Source organism: Cupressus sempervirens, chromosome 1 (assembly GCF_028749045.1).
Source record: "Cupressus sempervirens isolate cs-2001-9-10 chromosome 1, ASM2874904v1, whole genome shotgun sequence".
Taxonomy (NCBI): Eukaryota; Viridiplantae; Streptophyta; class Pinopsida; order Cupressales; family Cupressaceae; genus Cupressus; species Cupressus sempervirens.
In genome coordinates this window covers 544,074,769-544,095,249 of record NC_143118.1, presented here as the reverse complement: position 1 = coordinate 544,095,249, position 20,481 = coordinate 544,074,769, and the positions used below count along the sequence as shown (strand labels likewise).

General features: G+C 34.8%; 1 protein-coding gene across 2 annotated transcripts in view; it reads left to right on the top strand.

Annotated features, from left to right (window-relative positions):
- The window catches only part of LOC149578610 (uncharacterized), a 153,090-nt gene that overhangs the window by 17,719 nt on the left and 114,890 nt on the right, over nucleotides 1-20,481 (top strand). For both annotated transcript variants that reach the window (XM_089830182.1, XM_089830179.1), the window contains exons 5-6: nucleotides 5,060-5,185; nucleotides 5,377-5,462. In XM_089830182.1, the coding sequence (XP_089686308.1) occupies nucleotides 5,060-5,185; nucleotides 5,377-5,462 (212 nt within the window). The remainder of the gene's footprint in view (nucleotides 1-5,059; nucleotides 5,186-5,376; nucleotides 5,463-20,481) is intronic.

Below are 20,481 nucleotides of genomic sequence, written 5' to 3'. Positions count from 1 at the left end.
ATCAAGCTTGATCCATTACATTCCAGAAGACGATTCAACATTCTGGTTGATTACATGTTGTTGAGTTCCAGTGATGAGTTTGTTTTACCCAAGTAAGGGATCATTCTACATTCACGAGTATCTGAGAATAATTATAGGGTCAAGTTATTAGTACAGTTTAGATGATGATAGGGGTGAAGTGGCTGTAGTTAAGGAAGCATAGGTATGCACAAAGGAGCATAGGGATGGAGGGTGTATGAAGGTTGAGCTGGATTTGGTGGACGAACGCTCGAAGATCGCCACAGTGTGCTGGTTTGATGGATGACCAAATACCACATCCAAATCTAGCCTGAGCGTTGGTGATCAAAAGTGTTGGTTCATGCAAGGAGGGTGCTAGTAGTACAAGAAGAGAGGAAGAGGATTGTATCAAGAGTTGAAAGGCAAATCTATAAGAGTTGTTAATACCAGGGTTACGGGGAGACCCATCTCCCCACTAAAAGTCGTGTCTCGGAGACTTTTCGTGTCTCCGGAGACCTCAAAAAAGATTGGAGACTTCATGACGAAGTCTCTTGAAGTCTCCCAGTCTCCTAATCCAAAAAGTGGTCTCCCCAAAGTCTCCTAATAAAATATAATATTAAATAATTTTATGTATTTTAGGCTTTAGCCCTCAATAATGCAAAAATCAAGACCAATGAGATACAATATGGTGATTATGTGAGTTTTGAAATATTTGGCTCTATATAAATGAGACATTACCATTATTATTTACTTTAGTCCTTTAGTTTTACAGTATTACTATTTTCAAATTTTGTATTTAGTATTAGACTCTTTAAACTATTAAAAAAAAATTGCCATCTCCAAGTACCCCTGTCTCCTATTTTTGAAAAATTGTCGTACTGGTACCAGTACCAGTACTGGAGACCTCTAAGTCTCCCCGTCTCCCGTCGACCTTGGTTAATACCTTAAGCTGTGATATCACCATGGGCAAAGGGTTCTCCCACGGTGACCCACTGGTTCAAAGCTCCAATCAACAATGATTACTGACCAAAAAATAAAATAAAATAAAATGACCGTCACATTTAAACAAAATAACTACATTAATCAATAATCCTCATAATTAAACAAAATAACTTCATGCTTAATAGGAAAGGGTTATAACAGTCATTTGAAAAGTCTACAAGGAATTGATGTACAACACTATCTCTAGAGGTTTTTGTCATTTTGGGTGAGCTGCTTCTGACATATTGCTGCTATTGTAGGTGGTCTTCAATAAAACAGGATTGTATGAGAGAGATTGAGCAAAGAAAAGCCTTATCTATATTTTTCCATGAGGTTTGACATTTACCAAATCCTTAAATCACAAAAGCCATGGTAAAAGGTCATCATGTTCTATGATTCTAGATTTTTTTTTCTTAATGCTTCACTCCATTGTGTATGGTGCTCTTGTATGTATGTACCAAACCAGTTGAATGCTACCATCCTTTGTCCTGCATTCCTTCTCGTTTTAGGTAATTTGAAAAAGGAGATTTTATGATCTTTGGAGGATCCTTACTACGAAAATTTTCTTGTTATATGGTTTTAGTTAGGAATGGAATTAATTACATAGAGTGCAGAAAACATATATTTTGGATCTGCTTGGAGAACAGCTATCAGGAATTGAATGAGTTTTCGAAAAGCAACCATTTAATATGCCATGTGGTAGAACGAGCTTGAATTCTGCCTGGCAGTTAATTTCACAGCCGTCCACTTATATATTCGAAGATATCTATGCTAGGTGAATTTCCAATTAATAAAAAATGCTGCATGCGATAGGATCTTATGGCAAATCTTGATAAAAGATCCATAAATGCATGGGAGTTTAGGCCATAATTGAAAGTTAATGATGCTCTTTTGGTTAAATATTATGCCAATGTGAGATGGTAGTAATAAATGTGATTCACCGTTTGAATGAATATTGCAGTCAACCTAATGGTATACACATAAGTAAACAGTACATTTCAATCTAATTTCCTTTGCTTATCAATCCCACACGGAGTTGAGGCCTCACACTTGCAAGGCTGAACAACCTGTGATTAGTATGCATCTTAAAAGCACATGTATGCACATAATTACCTCTTATATCATAGAGTTCACGCATAACAAAAAATGTAGCCCTTTTATTTTGCAATATGCTACATGTTTTTATCATCTTCCACACACATGGGTTTGGTGGCAGTCAGATTTTGTAAGAGAGCAAGGCTTGGTAGCATTGAGCTCCCTAACCCCCCAAAAAGGAGAGGGATTTAGGTGTTCACTAGTCTAAACATGCAATCTTGGATTCATTCTGATCCCTCTCAATTTTCATTGGAGAAGAATCAACTAAGCCCAACTTCAGTCCCTTAAGGAAGTTGGGCACTTGGATTGATTATCGTCCTTTGATTGTTGATGTAGTTGATACGATGAAGATATTAAGTGATGTGAGAACTAGGTAAAGTGCTAGGGTGTTGACAACAATCAACGTAAACAGAAAGATACAGAAATATATTGCAAATTCTGAGACCCGATCTAGAAATGGGAGGCAGAAAGGAACCTGCAACTGAAATTCGGGTTTGAAAGTGCCAGTCTATGGAGTGAAGTACCCTTAACTTGAGGTGTCTTTCTGAACTCTAATGTGCTGATTCTGGATCAGGATGTTCTGTAGATCATTCTCTCAAATTTTCAGTGAAAAATCATCAGTCACTGGAACGACACTCTGTAGCCTTAGCCAGGGATTTTTGCCTATTTAAAATCTGAATATCTGTGTCTCAGTCTTCTCTTTGGAAATCTCCAACTCTACTATCGGGTCTGCCAAAACCCTTAAGGAAATATAGAATCGACAAATGATACCTTTGCTATGATCTTCTTGCCTTGAAGCCTCATTGAAGGTTTATATTGGTTGATAATAAGTAGTTCATGCATGCCTTCTCTTGTGGAGGAAGCACATAAACTTGATCATGGATGCCGACTTGAATGCTTGACTTCAAATCTCTCCTTCAGTTCCTTGAAGATGCATGATTACTTTACTCAATTGAAATTATGAGTCCTCACTTGTAATATGCACAAATGAGAGGGTGAGAGTTGGATTTATATACAACTTCACACAATGTGTTGAAAACTTTGAAGAAGGTTGACATTGGGAGCAGGTTCGTGCTTAACAAGTTTGACTGTTGGGTGGTTTAGATTTGGGCCCAGAATGGTAGGCTTATGGTGCCTTGCATATTCGAGGAGGCCTATGACATTCCGGCCTAAAATTGGGTCAGCAAGCATAGAATTGTGGTGAGCTCTTAAATTGGGCCATGGAATGAGTACAGTGTGTCATGAATCAGGGGCATGAAGGAAAGCCACCAAAGTAAGCCCCAAGTGAGTGTGAATTGTACAAGGATACAATTTACAACACTACACCCCCTAAATTGGATAATTCATTTAGATCCTCTCCCTCTAATTATAATTATGTCTTGATATTGACTTCCAAAAAATGATATTGAGTGGTTCACTCAGTGAGATACTTAGCATTGCAAAGATTGATCTGATACCTCTCTCTCTATTATTTGGGAGAGACTTCTTCCGCTTTCTATACTAAGGGTAGGTGGACAGGCTCTTGATTTGGCTTTGCCTTGTTTGACAGGGATTAAGTTTTATGTATGTAAACACAATCTATATCTACAGAAAGTATCTTACAATCATGTTTATATTAAACCATTATTCTTTAAATCAGACTAATAACTAGATAGGAGGCATTGATTACATTGGACAATACTAAGCATGCATAATGCACCATTGATGGTATCATGAAGTGCATTATTGGCATATGAAAATTTACTGTGCTTAGTTTAGTTTATGCTGTTTTAAGATTTTGAGCTAAGTCACAAGGTTTGAATTCAAACTCGAGTTCAAAAACCATAAAATTCGGCTGAGTCGGCTAAGGCAAAAATTTGGAATATTTTTTGAATAAAATTCGTCTGTATAGTTTTTTAAAGATATAATCAATAAAATTAATATAAATATCTTTTATTAAAAATGAAAAGATAATTTATAAATAATACTTTTATTAAAATCTATTATTAAAAATTAAAAAATAATTTATAAATAATACTTTTATTAAAATCTATTATTAAACATATATTATATATTTATAAACTTTAATTAATAAAATTACAATAACATATAATATGATTATATTTAGTTTAATTTAGTATACTGTATGACTATGTTTCAATCGAGCAATATATACTAAAATTAACATTTTAAAATTTATATTATGAAAAATTTAACATATCAGTTTTAATAGAATATGACTATTTGTTTAGAAAATTAATTAAAAAATATTAATAAAGTTCTATACTAAGTCAAATTTAAATAAAAAACCTACAAAGGGAAAATAAAAGCGACCGCTCAGGATGTGAGATGACTGGTCATGATGCAGCGCATGAGGATTTGGAAACAGAGAAGCTGCAGTTCATCTTCGTCAACACAGAGTCCATCATCCTCACTGTCTGCCCTTTCTTCAAGATTACCAGAATCTAAATCAACCCTCTAGCTTTCCCATACGAACAAATGGCAAACTAAATTGATTTTTAATTTTTTTTTTGAAATTCTGCAAAATTTGAACTTCATGGTTGATATTCTCCGAATGCTGTGACGTAGATTTTGAGAGTGTCCAATGGTAATTATCTTATCAATACATGTAATAGTTTTGCATTTAGATGTTTAACTTTACTTTGTTTTATGAATAGTTCTCTTTTGTTTGGCATGATTACTCGTAGTCCATGGAATAATGAATGCTGAAGGGGACTGTTGAATTTTAACGTTACCTTTTATTAGTAATAATTGAATGATTTGTAAAATTAGTAGGATTTATGAACCTCAGAAATAAAATGTGGATGAGAAAAGTAATTTTTCAACTTTTCAATATTAAATGTAATGGCTTTGAAAGCTGTTTCTTTTTCAAATTGCATATATTTTCCAATAGCTGGTCCACTATTTCTTTAAATTAATTATCTGCTTCTTTGTTTCCTCTTCAACACGCTACTCTAAATTAATTATCTGATTCTTTTCACTGCAGACAGTTTCCTTTTTAACATACTTGCTGAGGAGCTTTGCTGAATATATCAGGCCACATGAAGAGAATATATCAAAGAGCATAGTCAACTTGCTTGTTAGTTGTCCGGATTCTGTGTCAATTCGTAAGGTTAATATTATATGCTTTTAATAAGCCATTTTTGAATTGTATAGCTTCTGAGTTTATCTTTTGAATCCCAAGCGTCCTGTAGGATGTCCATAATCACAGGGATTGGTAACTCTTTTGCACTTTTTGACTGTTTATAATAACGAAGTGGGATTTGTTATTTGTTTACACCATACTTATTGATTGATATGCAGGAGCTACTTGTAGCCACAAGGCATGTACTTGCAACTGACTTCAGACGAGGATTTTTCCAACTTATTGATACTTTATTGGAGGAGAGGTAGTCAAGCTCCCTAAACTTTGTTGTGGCCTTTGCATGAACCTGAAATGAGCACAATTATATATACATAAATTTAAACAATATTTTTAAGTGCTAATATTCAAGTTAATTGCCTGATTCTCAATGGTTTTTAATACAGAAATCTAAGTAGGCAATGCTTGGTTATTACCAGAGCATTAATTGAGAATGAATAAATATGAAACAATAGTTGTTCTAGGCCTTAGGCAATATATATAGTCTGACTCCTTGACACTAGTCAAATGTCCTTTACAAACTTAGAAAAGTTCATTAGAAGCCTACTATTTGGTAAAATAACATAGGTTGGTTTAACTTTGTAGGCATGGAAATGGTCATTATCTTGTAGAATACTGCTACAAAGTTACAATGTGCATCTGGCCTGGTTTGTGTTCTTAATTCCTTATACAACATTCAAACAACATTCATATCAATATATAAACAATACATAATCCTTTCAAAAGCAAAGTATAGTCCCTAATAACATATGAGTGTCCAGGAGCATAAACGAAATATGTTAATTTGATGTGTGTCCAGGTGCATGAACAAAACATGTTATTTGATGATCATACTTGTGTAAAATGCAAATGGTTACCAACTAACCATTATGATATCTATGCTACCTCCCAAATAGAAATAGTAAGTCTGCGCTCATCATTTGGAGGGTTGATGCTTCTAATTGCGTATATTTCAAAACACATGAGAGACTTCTCTTTGCTCAATTGGTTGCCCTTTATTTTTATCTTTTGGCCTAGTTGTCATTGGTTGTTGTTGGGACTGGAACTATGTGATCCTTGTTTTGTAATCCATAAGGAGTTATGAACTTCTGTGCTCATTGGTTACTGTTCCATTTGTATTTGAGAAAGGCCTTTTGTCTTTTGGTTGATCATTGGTTGGTGATAATCAGTGTGAGCGAGCTCCGTGTTGCATTAGTTGTATTTCAGCTTTATGATGCTATTGAAGGCTTAGGATCATTTGGTGGGAGACTGAATACTTGATTGGAGGGTGACAACTATAGGTTGATCCATTTCACATTGATACGTCCCAGTGTGGTACTGCCTCAGTTTTGATGTTGAGTCCCATCTATAGCAGCAACTTGTATGTATCCATTTGCAAAGGTGTTTTTTAGAATATAAGGACAATTGCATTGCATCTTTAAGTTTTGGTCTTTTTTGCTTAGTGTTCAAATGTATTTCAATATCATTTCGTCAACTTTGGCTAAAGAGGGGACAGGGTGGGAATGTTTCCCACCTGTTCTTGCATCCCCAAAACCCTCCTTACAGGGGACACAATCAATTTGGGTTGGGAACACATCCCTCAAGAGCTCTATTTTAATCTTGTTGGCTGATCTACTCCTTGGATAGATTTTATGATCATCATCATCGTCATCAATTGGACTAGAGTTCATACATAACTCACAAACTCTTGCAGGTGTGCAAGGGCGTACTTTTTCAAAATGCACCCACATTACATACTCTGCAATGTATCATAGGTCTGTCTCCCTCATTCCTATAGAGAGGTGTTTGTGGACCTTTCTATATGGTTTCTTTGATTTGAACACCCTATAGTTAAAGATGTTTGGGAAGAACCTGATTTGTTGAGTTTGGTTGTTCTACCTAATTGCAATCGGTGTTTGTTAACGCCATTGACTTTTGCTTTTTTGTTTTTTATTTTAATAAATTGAAATTAGTAATGAAAGCTATTGTTTGCTCTCTCTGTGTTTTATGTGGTTTCATGCATTTATAAGTTGAAAGAGTTGAAATACTGCTTCATCTCCCCCATCCTCTTGCCCCCGCCCCTTCTCACTTCAGTATTTCCCGTTTGCTCTTCGAAGGGGGTGACTGGAGATGGTTCAACCACGTGAATGTCTAAAAGGAATTGCAGAGAGCCATTAGCTCTACGGATTTGAGAAGATTGTGACTTTGCAATGTGTCTACAACACCTGCAAAGCCAAAGGATATCATCATTAGTTAAGTTTTATAAATTCCCCAGTTAGGAGACATCATACATTCTGAGTAAATCAGAGATTGGAAGAATATCAGACCTGGGAAAATGTGTAAGAGTGTAATGTTGCTTCATATTATTTTTTGTACAATACTTTATCATGAATGTTGATTGGTTCAGATTAAGCTTTGGAGAATTATAAGTCTTTGGTTTCTGCATGTGACTTTCCACTTGCTTGAAATTAGCATCTATAAAAATCTGGAGTTAAAAGTTGGTATTTGACAATATTTACATTAGTTTTTAAATCATTTGTGTCGAATAAACTGTTCATCCTAAGTCAGAACATCTTAGCTAAGCTCTATGAAGTTTCTAGGATGGGGGTATCTTGGGGGACGAGGACTTGTTTCTAGTGTGGGTACAGTTTATAGCCAATTTGTAGGGCTCGGTAGGGAATTAATATAAAAAAAAAGAGGGAAGTTTTTATATATATAGAAAGAATTCCAAAAATGCATATTGTAACATTTATAAACCATTCACCATAGATATTTGAGAAGCTCAATACATAGCACATTAACAAAATTTGAATACTTTCATTGCAAAAATATGCCGTACATATAGAAATGTCCAAAGGCTCTATGAAATGACATAAAGAGAAGTTGAACTAAAATACTAAAAGGTAACAATACCATAAAAGTTCAGCTCCATTTTTAGATGTCCATAATAATCAAAATCAGTAATGTATTTGCAAATACTATATGCCAAATATATGGCTGTCCTCTAGGAATATAAATCAAAAGAAGAGTCAGCCTCTGAGTTACTGGTATGAGGTTTCTCATCCAATGGAACCCCAAGAAATACCGAAAGTGTATTATCCTTGTCATCCTGTATAGCATCCTCAGTATTAACTTTCCCATCATAATGTTGGAGTCTGGTGATACTGAATATTGCTGATTTTGTAGCCACAATGCATTGTGAACAACTTAGTCACAAGGTTCGAGTTTGAATTCGAGTGCGGCAACTATGAAATTCGGATAAAATTTGAGACCTCAAAAAAATTGGAAAAAAATTTGACATTAAATTCGCCTATATTTATAATTTTAAAAAATTATAAATAATAAATTTAAATTGATAAATTATATATACTACTATTTATAACATCCCGATTTCCAGGGTCTAAATAACAACTAACATACTTGAGAAATTTAGTTATTACTTCAATTTCATAGGAAGACAGTTATAACAATCATGTTCATGCGAAAGAGATTTACTATTAAAAATAGTTAATCAGAATTTTCTTAACCAAGAACTTAAAACATCATCAATGAATTTGTTATAGAACTTAAAATCCACATACCATGAAATTTGAGATCGAAATCAAAACTAGGGATGTTTTTGCAACCACCCGGGTTAGTCCACAAATACCACTGTAACAATATCACATAACGACTACCCTCTAAAAACTGCTATCTCAAAATCAAATGATGATTACAATTAAATACCACTATATTTAAAATTAGGGCATCACATATCACTATATCGATTACCATTGGATCATTTAGGTCTTTCAGTTATCTCGGTATCACTTAGGGCTTTTGATTCAATCAAGGCTTCCGATACCACTATATCATTTAGGGTTCCAGTTACCACTGATTCAATTAGGGCTTCCGATACCGTTGTATCATTTAGGATTCCAGTTACCACTCAATCAATTAAGGCTTTAGATTCCTTTCCTTTCGATTACTTAACTGTGGCAGTAACTCAAGATTAGAAAATATGCTTATATTCGATATTCATATAAATGAAAAACAATCCATAAATCTATCTCTTGCATCTAGGTGATGAGATAACTCAATTTATCTTACCTTCGTGCATCTTAATCATAAAAGTGATAATACCTGTTTCCGACAACCAATAGAATGTATGGCTTATCTTTGTCCGATGCACATTCGACAACTTATGGAGAGGTGAAACATTGTTAGGGGCTTAACCACCCAACCTTAGACCATATCTTTATCCCCATACAATCTCTAACGAGAAAGGCTCTCCCTACCTGGAACTGACAGCGGGCATTTTGTCATCAGTTGAGCATCCTAGCATGTAGACACACCTCTTGACTTGACAGCAGGTGAAACATTAAACAAGATCTTGCATGAGTTATTAAATGTTTCCTTTAAAAAAATGTTAAACCTTGTTATGCCATAATTAAAACTGATTCTTATTATTGCCGATTCCTTTCTCTCATCTCATCATCCATTCCTTTGGCTACACAACCGAGTGAATCCCAGGTGTTCGGAATTCTCAGAGCTGACGGCTCAATCAATTATTCAAGAAGATTACATGCATCCAACATTTCACACTCTGTGATTATATAATTATGTTCTTTAAAGGTTCCAAAATTGATTGTTTAAATCTAACATCCATTGGCATAATGATTATGGATCCATACTAAGTTTTTCTTGGCTTTCACTTGCCATGGCAAATAAAATTAAAAGAGGATTAAATCTGTAATATCAAATAAGATATCAAACGTAAGCATTATACATACGAACATATTGTGAACATTGGAAAGGCTGGTTCAACTTATACCACCTCATGTATGAGCTCAATAATATTCAAACGTTACCCAACAAGTGTCTTTGGCTTGTACTACGTTGGGAAACTCTTTTTAAGAGATACTATTCAACTTCTTACATGATAAATCTGAGTACTATGAAAATATGAAAGAACATTAATTATAGTTCACTGGAATTATTCAGTAAGTTAAATAATGTGAACACATTCATAGAGTAAGAGATTCTTGTGCCAAGCTGGCTGCTATAGAAATTGAATTTAAAATCATTAGACAAGTAACTCATGACCTGATAGGAATTCTATACTGATGAAGAACTTGCAGAGGGATCAGTCTTTCCTCCAGTAAATGAGGACGTCACTTTGATTGCATAAGTCTTTGTTCTCAGCCTGTATTCTTTCACGGCAAGGGGTGGAACTCGAGCGACTTGAGATATCAGTCGCTATGGAAGTAACCAACAGACGTAGCAAAGGTTAACTTGTAGGGTTGAATGGTTATTGAGACAAGGAGAGAAATCTGGAAATGCAGCAAGGCAGGAAGAAAATTCGGTACTGAGGAAAGGATGATCTGTCTCTCCCTCACAGCTTCAGCAAGAAAAACCATGTACAGTAGACTTCATTGCCTAACCCAAATCAAGAAATAATTAAAAATGAAGGTCGAATGATATGGGCAATAATAAATTTGAAAAGAAAAACGTAGTCCAGAAGAATAGTCGGGTGAAAGAAATATATATATATATATATATTCCTCTCACGGCTTCCATATAAGGAACGAACCATGACTTCTTGACTCCCATCGGTTATAACATATGTCAATTCGAATACCAAATATTAAATTGATTAGGAAAAGAAAATAAAAGGTGAAGTTGGAAAGATTATAAGAACATTCGAATTGCCAAATATCAAATTAATTTATCCTGCCAAGTGTTAACGTTAAAAGCAAAGAATATTAAATTGGAAAGAATAGAGTTGGAAGGTTGTAATTCGAAAATTATAATAATTCAAATGTTATTATAATTCAAATATTATTATAATCTTATATGTACATATAAACATCACTTTATTAAATTATTAAATTATAATGGTGCCAAATCATTTATATGCATGTATATAAATATTTATTAAAATAATATGATGAAAGATCAAAATTTCTTTGAGGTATGTTTTATATCTAAATAACTCATGTGGGTCCCGCAGATGTATCCTGTTCCAAGTCGATAGGTCCTCTACCCATCTGCCTAGTGATGGTGATGCTCCTACCTAATTCTTTTCTGACAATGCTTCCACCCCTTCGATGTGTTTCCTGCAAAGAAATTCTCCGTAATTAAATTATAAATTATTTAATCATAAATAATCACAACGGTTAATCTTCATCTCAATTCCATGAATTCGTGATTAACGATTGACTAGCATGTTATCTTCACTTGAAATCATAACGACTATCTTACCATTTTGCCAGATTATAACAAATTAAACTGCCAACTGACTTCATGTGAACCTCAACGGCTATATTTCAATTTAAGTCAAAAATTGGGATGTAACACTATTTATCATATAAAATAATAATATTGTCTGAATATAAAAACACTATATAAATAATAATAATAATGATGTTGATAACATAAAAAAATTAAAAAACTAAAGTCTACTACAAATATCACAGTATAAATAAAACTAATAATATTAACATATAAAATAATATTATCTAAGCATATAAAACTATAATATAAATAAATAATATTTACCACTTTTAATTATATTTTAATTCGAAGTGTGCTTTAGATATATGAATAACATATAAATTAAAAGATATACCTAACTGGCATTACAATTATTATTATACAAATAATAAAAATAATATTAACATACAAAACAATATAAATTTAATATATAAAAATATATTATAGATAAATACGTTGGAGTAAGATCATTCATGCGTTCTATTGAAATCTAGAGTTTATTTGATTGTGTTTGAAGCTGATTCAGAGGAGTATATGTCATTCGATGGTTAATGTCTTCTGCTTTTTGTCCATGCCATAGCGTAACGCGAAACCTTTGTGTAATGGCGCTCTAAGAGAAGATAAAAACACGGACAAAAACCTTTGTAATGGCGTTCTAAGAGACAATAAAAACATGGGCAGGGAAAAATCACGGACTAATGCCTCTGCATGCAGGGAAAAAATGCGGAAAACCCTTGAAGACGTTTTATTAAAGACTGCCTGATATATCCGTACGAATATTAGGCGAACTTTAATGAATTTTTTGTGCTGTTTTGAAGTTCGCGGAATTTCGAACTTGATAGTTGAAATTCATCGAACTCTGTGACTTGGGTGAACAACCACTAATGTCCCTAATTGTCTAGAGGTAAGATTTTTGCCCTTGATTGATTGGATGAGGCTATATGCGGACCAATTCCTCTTTGCAACAGTGGAACTTGCAACCTATGAAAGAAGACAATGGAAAGAGCTTTCAGCTTAGGTGCATCTCTACCATGCCACACCCACCTTCTAATAGGGAGCTAATGTATTTTATCCATCCTTGCCTCTAGTCTACTAAAGGTTGGACCACAAAGATTGACAAAGTTAAGCCACTGTCTTCGAAGTTTACCAGCATCATGTCCATTGTACCTTGAAGAAGTCCTCCTTTACGTGAGTGGATCAAATAAAAGACATTAAATATTGAATCATGATTAATGAACATTGAATATTAAATATTTTGCAGCTTTCTATTTCAAATATAATATTGAAAGCTTGAGATTTTAGATTTGAGACTCAATTTCTAATACATAGATGTAGCCACTCTCCTAGGTCTGGGTGCAAACCAGTTAAGATTGACATCATAGGCTGCCATAGGAAGGGAGGTCCAATATACATCTCATAAAATTCCAAAGTAGTCTCTTTTATGAAGTACATGCCTGATCTGCCCAAACATGCTATTAAAGGTTTGATAAATCTCTCCAAGGCTAGGAGAGTATCACCATATCTAATGACCCACACAATAACTTCACTAAAGGAGCAGACATATCTGCAAATGCAAGCAAGTTACAAGTTAGAAACATCATGAATTTTAAAATTCTCATTTCTTAATAAAATTAGCAATTTTAAATCATTAGTAACATTTTTCGAAGTTACTTACCTCAATGTGGATCACCAATTATCAAGCGTTCTTCGTATCAGACTTCTTCCATCCAATATGCTTGATTCATGTTTGTACTCCACCTTGCATTGAACACCATGGATTATAAGGTCCCTTGGACCTCAAGCAATAGCTAGCATATATAGTCTCCATGTGCTTGAGGAATTCTTTCTTGGAAAGTGCCCTAAATAATGCAACAGATGTTTGATGATTGCAAATAAACATTTGCGCATCTCTAGCCTCAGACACCATAGCCTTTATCCAATCAATTTTTCCAATGTCATGCAATGTATTGTTCAATGCATGTACACAATGTGGGTCCAAAAATGTGCTTATGAGCACCTTTTACAATTAATCCAACTAACTTACACGCCCAGGCTGGATCAGCGACTACTTGCACAACATTTGAAGGTCCAACCTCTTCTACAATATCTTTCATCTTTCAAAATCTGAAATTGGAAGGTTGCACCCTTTTCCCTCAACAATCTGTAGCTCTAAGAAAATAAGAGCCCTCTGTGATTGATGAGTGGCCGATGTTTGATATTGGTCCACCCATCCATGATGATGGAGCATCCTTCACTCAATCATGTCTCTTTCATATCTTCCATTAAAATGCTCACTTTTGAATACTTCTCAACTAAAACGGTGGTGCGTAGTTTTGTCTAAGTGGTAAAAATGAGGGAACTGCAGCATAGATATCTTTGTACATTTGTTTATAATATGAGGAATGTGACACATGAAATGGTATATCACGAGTAAAATGAAACCTATGAATAGATTCTTCACCCTTCTCTTCTGCTTGCAATTAAATAAATCAGCAACATTAATTTCTCTTTTACTTTTGTTTCCTAATAGAAGGTTCTTTTCCTTTCCGATAGAAGTGGGAGTGGGTATGGCACTTTTCTTCCCTATTAGAATGTTGACTAAAAGCTTGCATACTAGCTTGCACATTCTCTAATGAGATCCCTGATTTTAATACCCCCTGCCCAATGTGCAGTCTAGTTGTCTCAAGTTTTGCTACTTGTGTTATAGCTTCACAACCTTTGATCCCTTGACCATCTATCCACAAAAGATGGCAATAAACTCTAGCATAGCCACCATAATAATGTTTTTTGCACAATGGCACTACCATTCCCTAGTACCTCCAATTCATTTTCCTTATCTTTGTATACTCTTGTGGCAAATTGAAGGAGAGGTTTCTTGGCGTTGAAAGGGCCTTTTGCATGCTTTTTGAGGGCTTCAGAAGGGTAGTCATATGGAGTAGAGGATGCTGGCCTTGCTACAGTCACACTAGTTGAAGTTGAAGGTCCCCCTATGCCCTCTCTAGTATTACGTTTTTTCTCTCTGAGTTTGAGTTTCTTAAATTTCCACATCAATGCTATCAATGCTCACACTTCCTTCCACCTCATCACTGCTGCTGCTCATCATTTTGAAATATAGAAAATTGCTGCAAGTCGAAAAGAAAAGAAAATCCTCTCAAAATGCCCTCTCTATTCCACAATGCAAAACAAATGTGAAATGAAAGAAAAATGGCCATAAGCAAATGGAAGATGAAACAATTAAGAAATGAAGATTTTATGCCAAACCCTCCTCTTGCAACTCCAAAATGAAAACTTTCTTGCTTCTGCTCTTTGTAAAATGGTTCAAATGAAGAAATGAATAAGACTTAGGATTTTTGGTCTCCAAAAAGGGTTTCATAATATTTAATTGCCTTAACTATTCATGTGGGGCCTGCCCAACAATTTAAAAATAAAAAATACTTGCTTTTTCATAACTGGTGGATGTTTTTTAATGGCTGAAAAATAGGAGATGGTGTTCCGCTGCAAGGAGGATTGGAAATCTGTCCTTACGTCCCCTCTTGTGTCCAAAATGTTGTTTTGGTAATGTTATGGATTTTTGCAAAAAAGGAACAGATAATTTGTGTTCCCATACCATCCTCAGGACCGGTGTAGGGGAAATTTGCCAGGGGTCGTATCCTCGTAGAGGTGGTATTGGAGCGTTAATCTTGCCAGCTTGAGGGAACTTTCATGAAAGGGAACAAAGGCAGATTTTATGACTCGACCACCTAGTTCTATGAGATCAAAGAGGAAAGATATTCAAAATCATTTGGGGAAAATTTAAATTGGACAAGTAGTACATTAGCAAGATTGTGACAAAACTTGATGCATATTTATCCTTGAATCCAATGTTCAAAGAAGAAGCTATAACATTCTTGCCACTTTGCATATACGAGTAGCTGATGAATGGTGGTATCATAGTATGGTGATCCAAGAAAATGATTTCATCACTACCATGGAGGAATTTAGTCAGCAATTGGTTGAAAGGTTTGATAAAAAGGATTTGGAAGTCCATTTTAGAGATCTAAAACAATAGAAACAAGAGGGGTAAAGTAGAGGATTATGTAGTAGAGTTTCAAAAACTTGTTGTGAGGGTACCTGATGTGACAAAAAAGAGGCTCATCATCTCTTGGTTGAAGGACTAGCTGAAACCTTTAAAGGGTTATTCAAGCACATTATAAGAGGTGGCACTACATGGGCTCCCAATTCAGAAGATTCAGTAGTATGGGACAACTTCTATAACAAGAGAACAAAACTTCGTCTAGTGCTACAAACCCTTCCAAAGGGAGATAATCATTTCCAAGACACCATCAACCAAGTCTAAGCAAGTCAATGTATCCAAGAGTGAGCTAAGAAGACAAAAGTCTTGTTTATCATGTCGAGAACTGTGGAGAACAAGACAAAGATGTTTCGGTATAGGACAAATATATTATGTTGAAGTAGTATTTTTCCTAGAGACCTTGAAGAAGGGCAAAAAGCATAGAGTTAGACATAAGGAGAAGGAGCTTTGGGAGGCACTCTTGTGGCAAATTCATGAATCCTACTTTATAATGCCTTCTACCTTAGAGGAGTCTTTAAGGGACAAAAAGTAACAATCCTCATTGACATTGAAGCCACTTATAACTATGTGGATGAAAAAGTTGTGGGAAGGCTTGGTTGGAACGTTGAGGAATTTGAAGGTTGCAAATGGTACAATTACAAATTGAAGGACGATTTTAGTGTAATTAGCATGTATGGAAGTTGTTTTGGGAGTTCAATGGGTTGATAAATATGAAACAAGCCACGAAACCATGGAGTTCTCTTTCCCATTTAATAAAAAAATGAGAGTCCTTTATGGGCCCTTTAGCCTATGAAATTTTCAGCGACAAGAATGGAACAAGTTTATTGCATGAGTCAAGTAGCATGGGAGGGTGAACACTTCATTGCTGATGTACACTTTCTACAAAAGGAGTCACCAATGTGGAGATCCAATCTATCTTGGACAAGTATGTTAAACTGTTCAAGGACCTTTCCCTAGTTTTACCACTTGATACAAGTTCCTAGCACATAATCAAGGTTGAAAGGAGCAACACCAACAAAGATGACACTATTCAAAGGTGTATGAAGAGGATACTGAGAAGGCAATCATAATACTTTTGAGTATGGGGCATATAAGGCCTAGATGTAGCCCCTTCGTATCATTTATAGTGCTAGTCAGGAAGAAAGATGGACCTATGAGGATGTGTATTGACTATCGAGTGCTCAACAAAATGACAATTAATAACCACTATCCTATACTATGATTGACACGCTAATTAATGAGTTACATGGGGCAAGCTACTTCTCCAAGATTGATTTGCATTCAAGATACCACCAAATAAAGCTTAAAGATGAGGATGTCAATATAACAACATTTAGGTGTCATTATGGGAATTTGAATTTTTGGTTATACCATTTGGTCTTACTAATGCTCTAGAAATTTGTTAATCACATATGAACTAAATATTGATAGTTTTATTTTGAAATTGAAGAAATTTGTTTTGGTCTCTTTGATGACTTCTTGATTTATAGTAAGACTTGGGAAGATCATTCTAGCTAATGAGCAACACTCCTATGATTAATCACTTAAGTGCGAGTTTGTTTTGATAGAATTTTAGTATTTGGAGTTCAACTTTGATTCACAAGGAGTGTGTATGAGGAGAAAATCAAAACTATTCAAGTTATCTCGCTTTTGCTAAGCACGTGTTGAGTGGTGCATCTACTCTAGAAGGTTTGTAGGAGTTTTTTCACAACTTGCTAGCCCCTTGACAAATTTAATAGAGAATGAAGGAGTCCGATGGACACCACCAAACCAATAGCTTTTGGTAAATTCAAAGAGGTAATGAGCTCATGGCTAGCTTTGCCAATGACAAACTTTACATTTTCTTTTGTTTTGGAATGTGATGCTTCACATGAAGGAATAGGGGTTTTTATGCAAGATAAACAGCCTGTAGCCTATGAGTGTAGAAAACTCAAAGAGGCCAAGCATAAGTTGTCTATCTATGACACATATCTTTCTTTCTGGAAGGCTCTAACTTCGATCTCTTCCCTTTTGGAATGTGGATATACATTGGACATCTAATTTTTTTGAAGTAACTAATGTTCGGTTTGATATTTGTAAAAGCTTCTTTAGGGGTCATGTTATCAAGAGACTGATGAGGACTATGATTCTGAATATGAACTTCAATTCTACATGCCTCAACCCATATAAAAGTTTGAAGACTTTGATCAATAATTATTGCCTTTGCTGCCTCAATAATTGTCCTGTTCTTCTGTCAGCTACACCATTTTATTGGTATTATAGGGAACACACAATCTCAACTCCAACACAATAGTCATGAAATATGCCAGAGACATATTCACCTTCTTTACTACCTTAAGAACTTAATTCTTTTGTTACATAAGTTTTCAACTAGATCGTCAAATTCTTTGAATCGGGACAATACCTCATTAGAGTCCTTAGACTTAAGAAAATCCAACACCTACGAGAATAATCATCTACAAATGTAACATAATACAAAAAACCACTAAGAGAAGCAATTAACATTGGACCACATAAATTTAAATGAATTAAATCTAGAATATCTTTACCTCTTCTTTCACTACTATGAAAAGTGCTCTTGATATTCTTACCTGGAGTGCACCCCTTGCAAATCCCTTCTTGATTTGGGTTCAGCTTTGGGAGACCAACTACAATCTTCTCCATAGTGGTTAAAGTTCTGAAATTTAGATGCTCAAACCTCTTGTGCGAAAGTTCATTTGAGTTCAAAGAGTTAAGAGCAAGTGCATGGAAAGGACAGTCTGAAAGCTTGTAGACTATCATGAAAAACTCCGATTTCAGAAGCTGATTGAATACTGCGATTCTTTTTCCATGCTAAAACTTTACCATCAGCAAAGGCAACATGGTACCCTTTGTGTTCGAACTTTGATATAGAAATCAAATTCTTCTTTATGCCATGTACAAATAATACATCACTTGGGTGAAGAGGAATTTCAGAATAAAATTTATAAGTAGAACCAACACCCTTAATTGAATAAATTGCATCATCATCAATAATGACTTGAAAGATGAGAACCCTTTTCTTTCAGATTGAGGAGATGCTCTTTGTAACCAGTAATATGACGAGAGACACCACTGTCTATCATTTAAGTATCACTATTTGTTGGAATATTGCTAGAGAGAGCAGAAATAAATCAGAAGCCCTTTGAATTTTCACTTGACTTCTTTTGAAGAGAAGAGTTTCTACAATTCTTGCAGTAGCTTGAGTCTTTGGTCAAGAATAATAGTCTCTAGCAATTTGGCCAAACTTTTCACACCTGAAGCACTGAATATTTGAAAAGTCCCCTTTTCCTCTCTTGGAGTTGGGAGCAGATTCAAAGTTTTAATCTCTGAGCCTTGTGAAGCTTCCTTTCTTCCCTTTCCCTTTTGAAGTGTGGGCTGCAAGAACATGACCATCTTCATGATGATTTCTACAATCATTTCCTCTTGCTTTTAATATGCATTCTTCTTGAATGTAATCAGGCCTTAATCTGTCAAATTTTGGAAGTTCATCTCTTCGACTAATGCCTTGGATGAAGGATCCCCAAGAATGGGGGGAAGTCCATTCATAGCAAACATGACAAGATCTTGATATGAAAATGTCTTGCCAATTGCTATAAGCTGATCCTTCGATACTGTAATTTTCTTGAAGTACGAGACTACAAAATCACCCCTTTCCATTATTACAAGCAGCAGTTGACACCTCAAAGCAAGAGCTCTATTAGTATTATTAAACTCATACATATCTTTAAGAGTCTTTGTAATGTCCCCATCTTTTTATCAACTCAGTGGAGTTCTTAGCCCTTACATTCTCTGAAGGTTAAGTGAAGAAATAAGGAGAAATTGATTAAATTAATTTCTTATAAAGTCATTAAAATAAAATAAAATTAAAAAGTGACTTTATATTTAATTAATTAATTTTTTAGAAGCATAATTAATTATTGTATTGCAAGGGAGAAGCTTCTAGAGAGTGCATTTTCTAGAAATACAATTAATTATTGTATTGGAAAGGGGGAAGCTTCTAGAGAATGCAATTAAATAATATTTTATTTTCTTCTAGAAGGGTGAAGGAAAATAATAAATAGAGGTGAGAGCTTCATTGTTAATCATTCGATTATTGTGAATTCCATTTGATATAAAATTGGGAGAAGAAACTAAGGTTTTCGATTTTAGTCAGCCATTGGAGAACGTCAACTCTTCAGTATTGCAACCATTTGAGGTGGTGAAATATCCACTGAATTTGGTATTCAAGAGATCTTCAATTCAGAAGTTCTACTTGTGCTTAAATTGAAGCATACATTTATTGTTGGCTGCTACAGTATGCAAGAACGATGCCGTGCTACAGTACTTATGCTTGATTCATCTCCATCCTTGGGCATCACTATTAACAGGTTCCTCTTGCAGCTATTAGTAGTTAACATTGTAATTTTTAGGCATATGATTTTGCTGAGATAATTCAAAATCAGATTTTGGCATTACTGTAGTCATTATTGTAAGCCATTTGTCTTGGCAAACTCATAGCGACATTGTATATGAGAATGAATTCAATAAAGGAGATAACACATGTTGCATACCATTTGTTTGACAAAATGTCCATCTAAATAGATCAACATAATTGTTGTATGTTAATTGTTTGTCGAAATGTCAATTGGTTATAGGTATGCATTCCATATCTAGTTTCCATGTATATGCATTGAAAATATCAAAAGAATGGCATTTGCATATTAGTTCATTGTAAGAGGCATTGTAGTATCATTCGTGAACATTCTAAATTTCTTAGCATTGAAAGGCAACAATAAGTGTTTGGCAATATTCCTTGAGCTAAAATCAGTCAGTTTGCGCAAGAGATATTAGATTAATATTAGAGCTAAATCCTGCCATCTTGAGGGTTTAGCAATCACAAGCCACCTGGGGTTGGCTCTCACAGATTTTTCACTATTGGATGAGCTTTGTTTGATAGGGA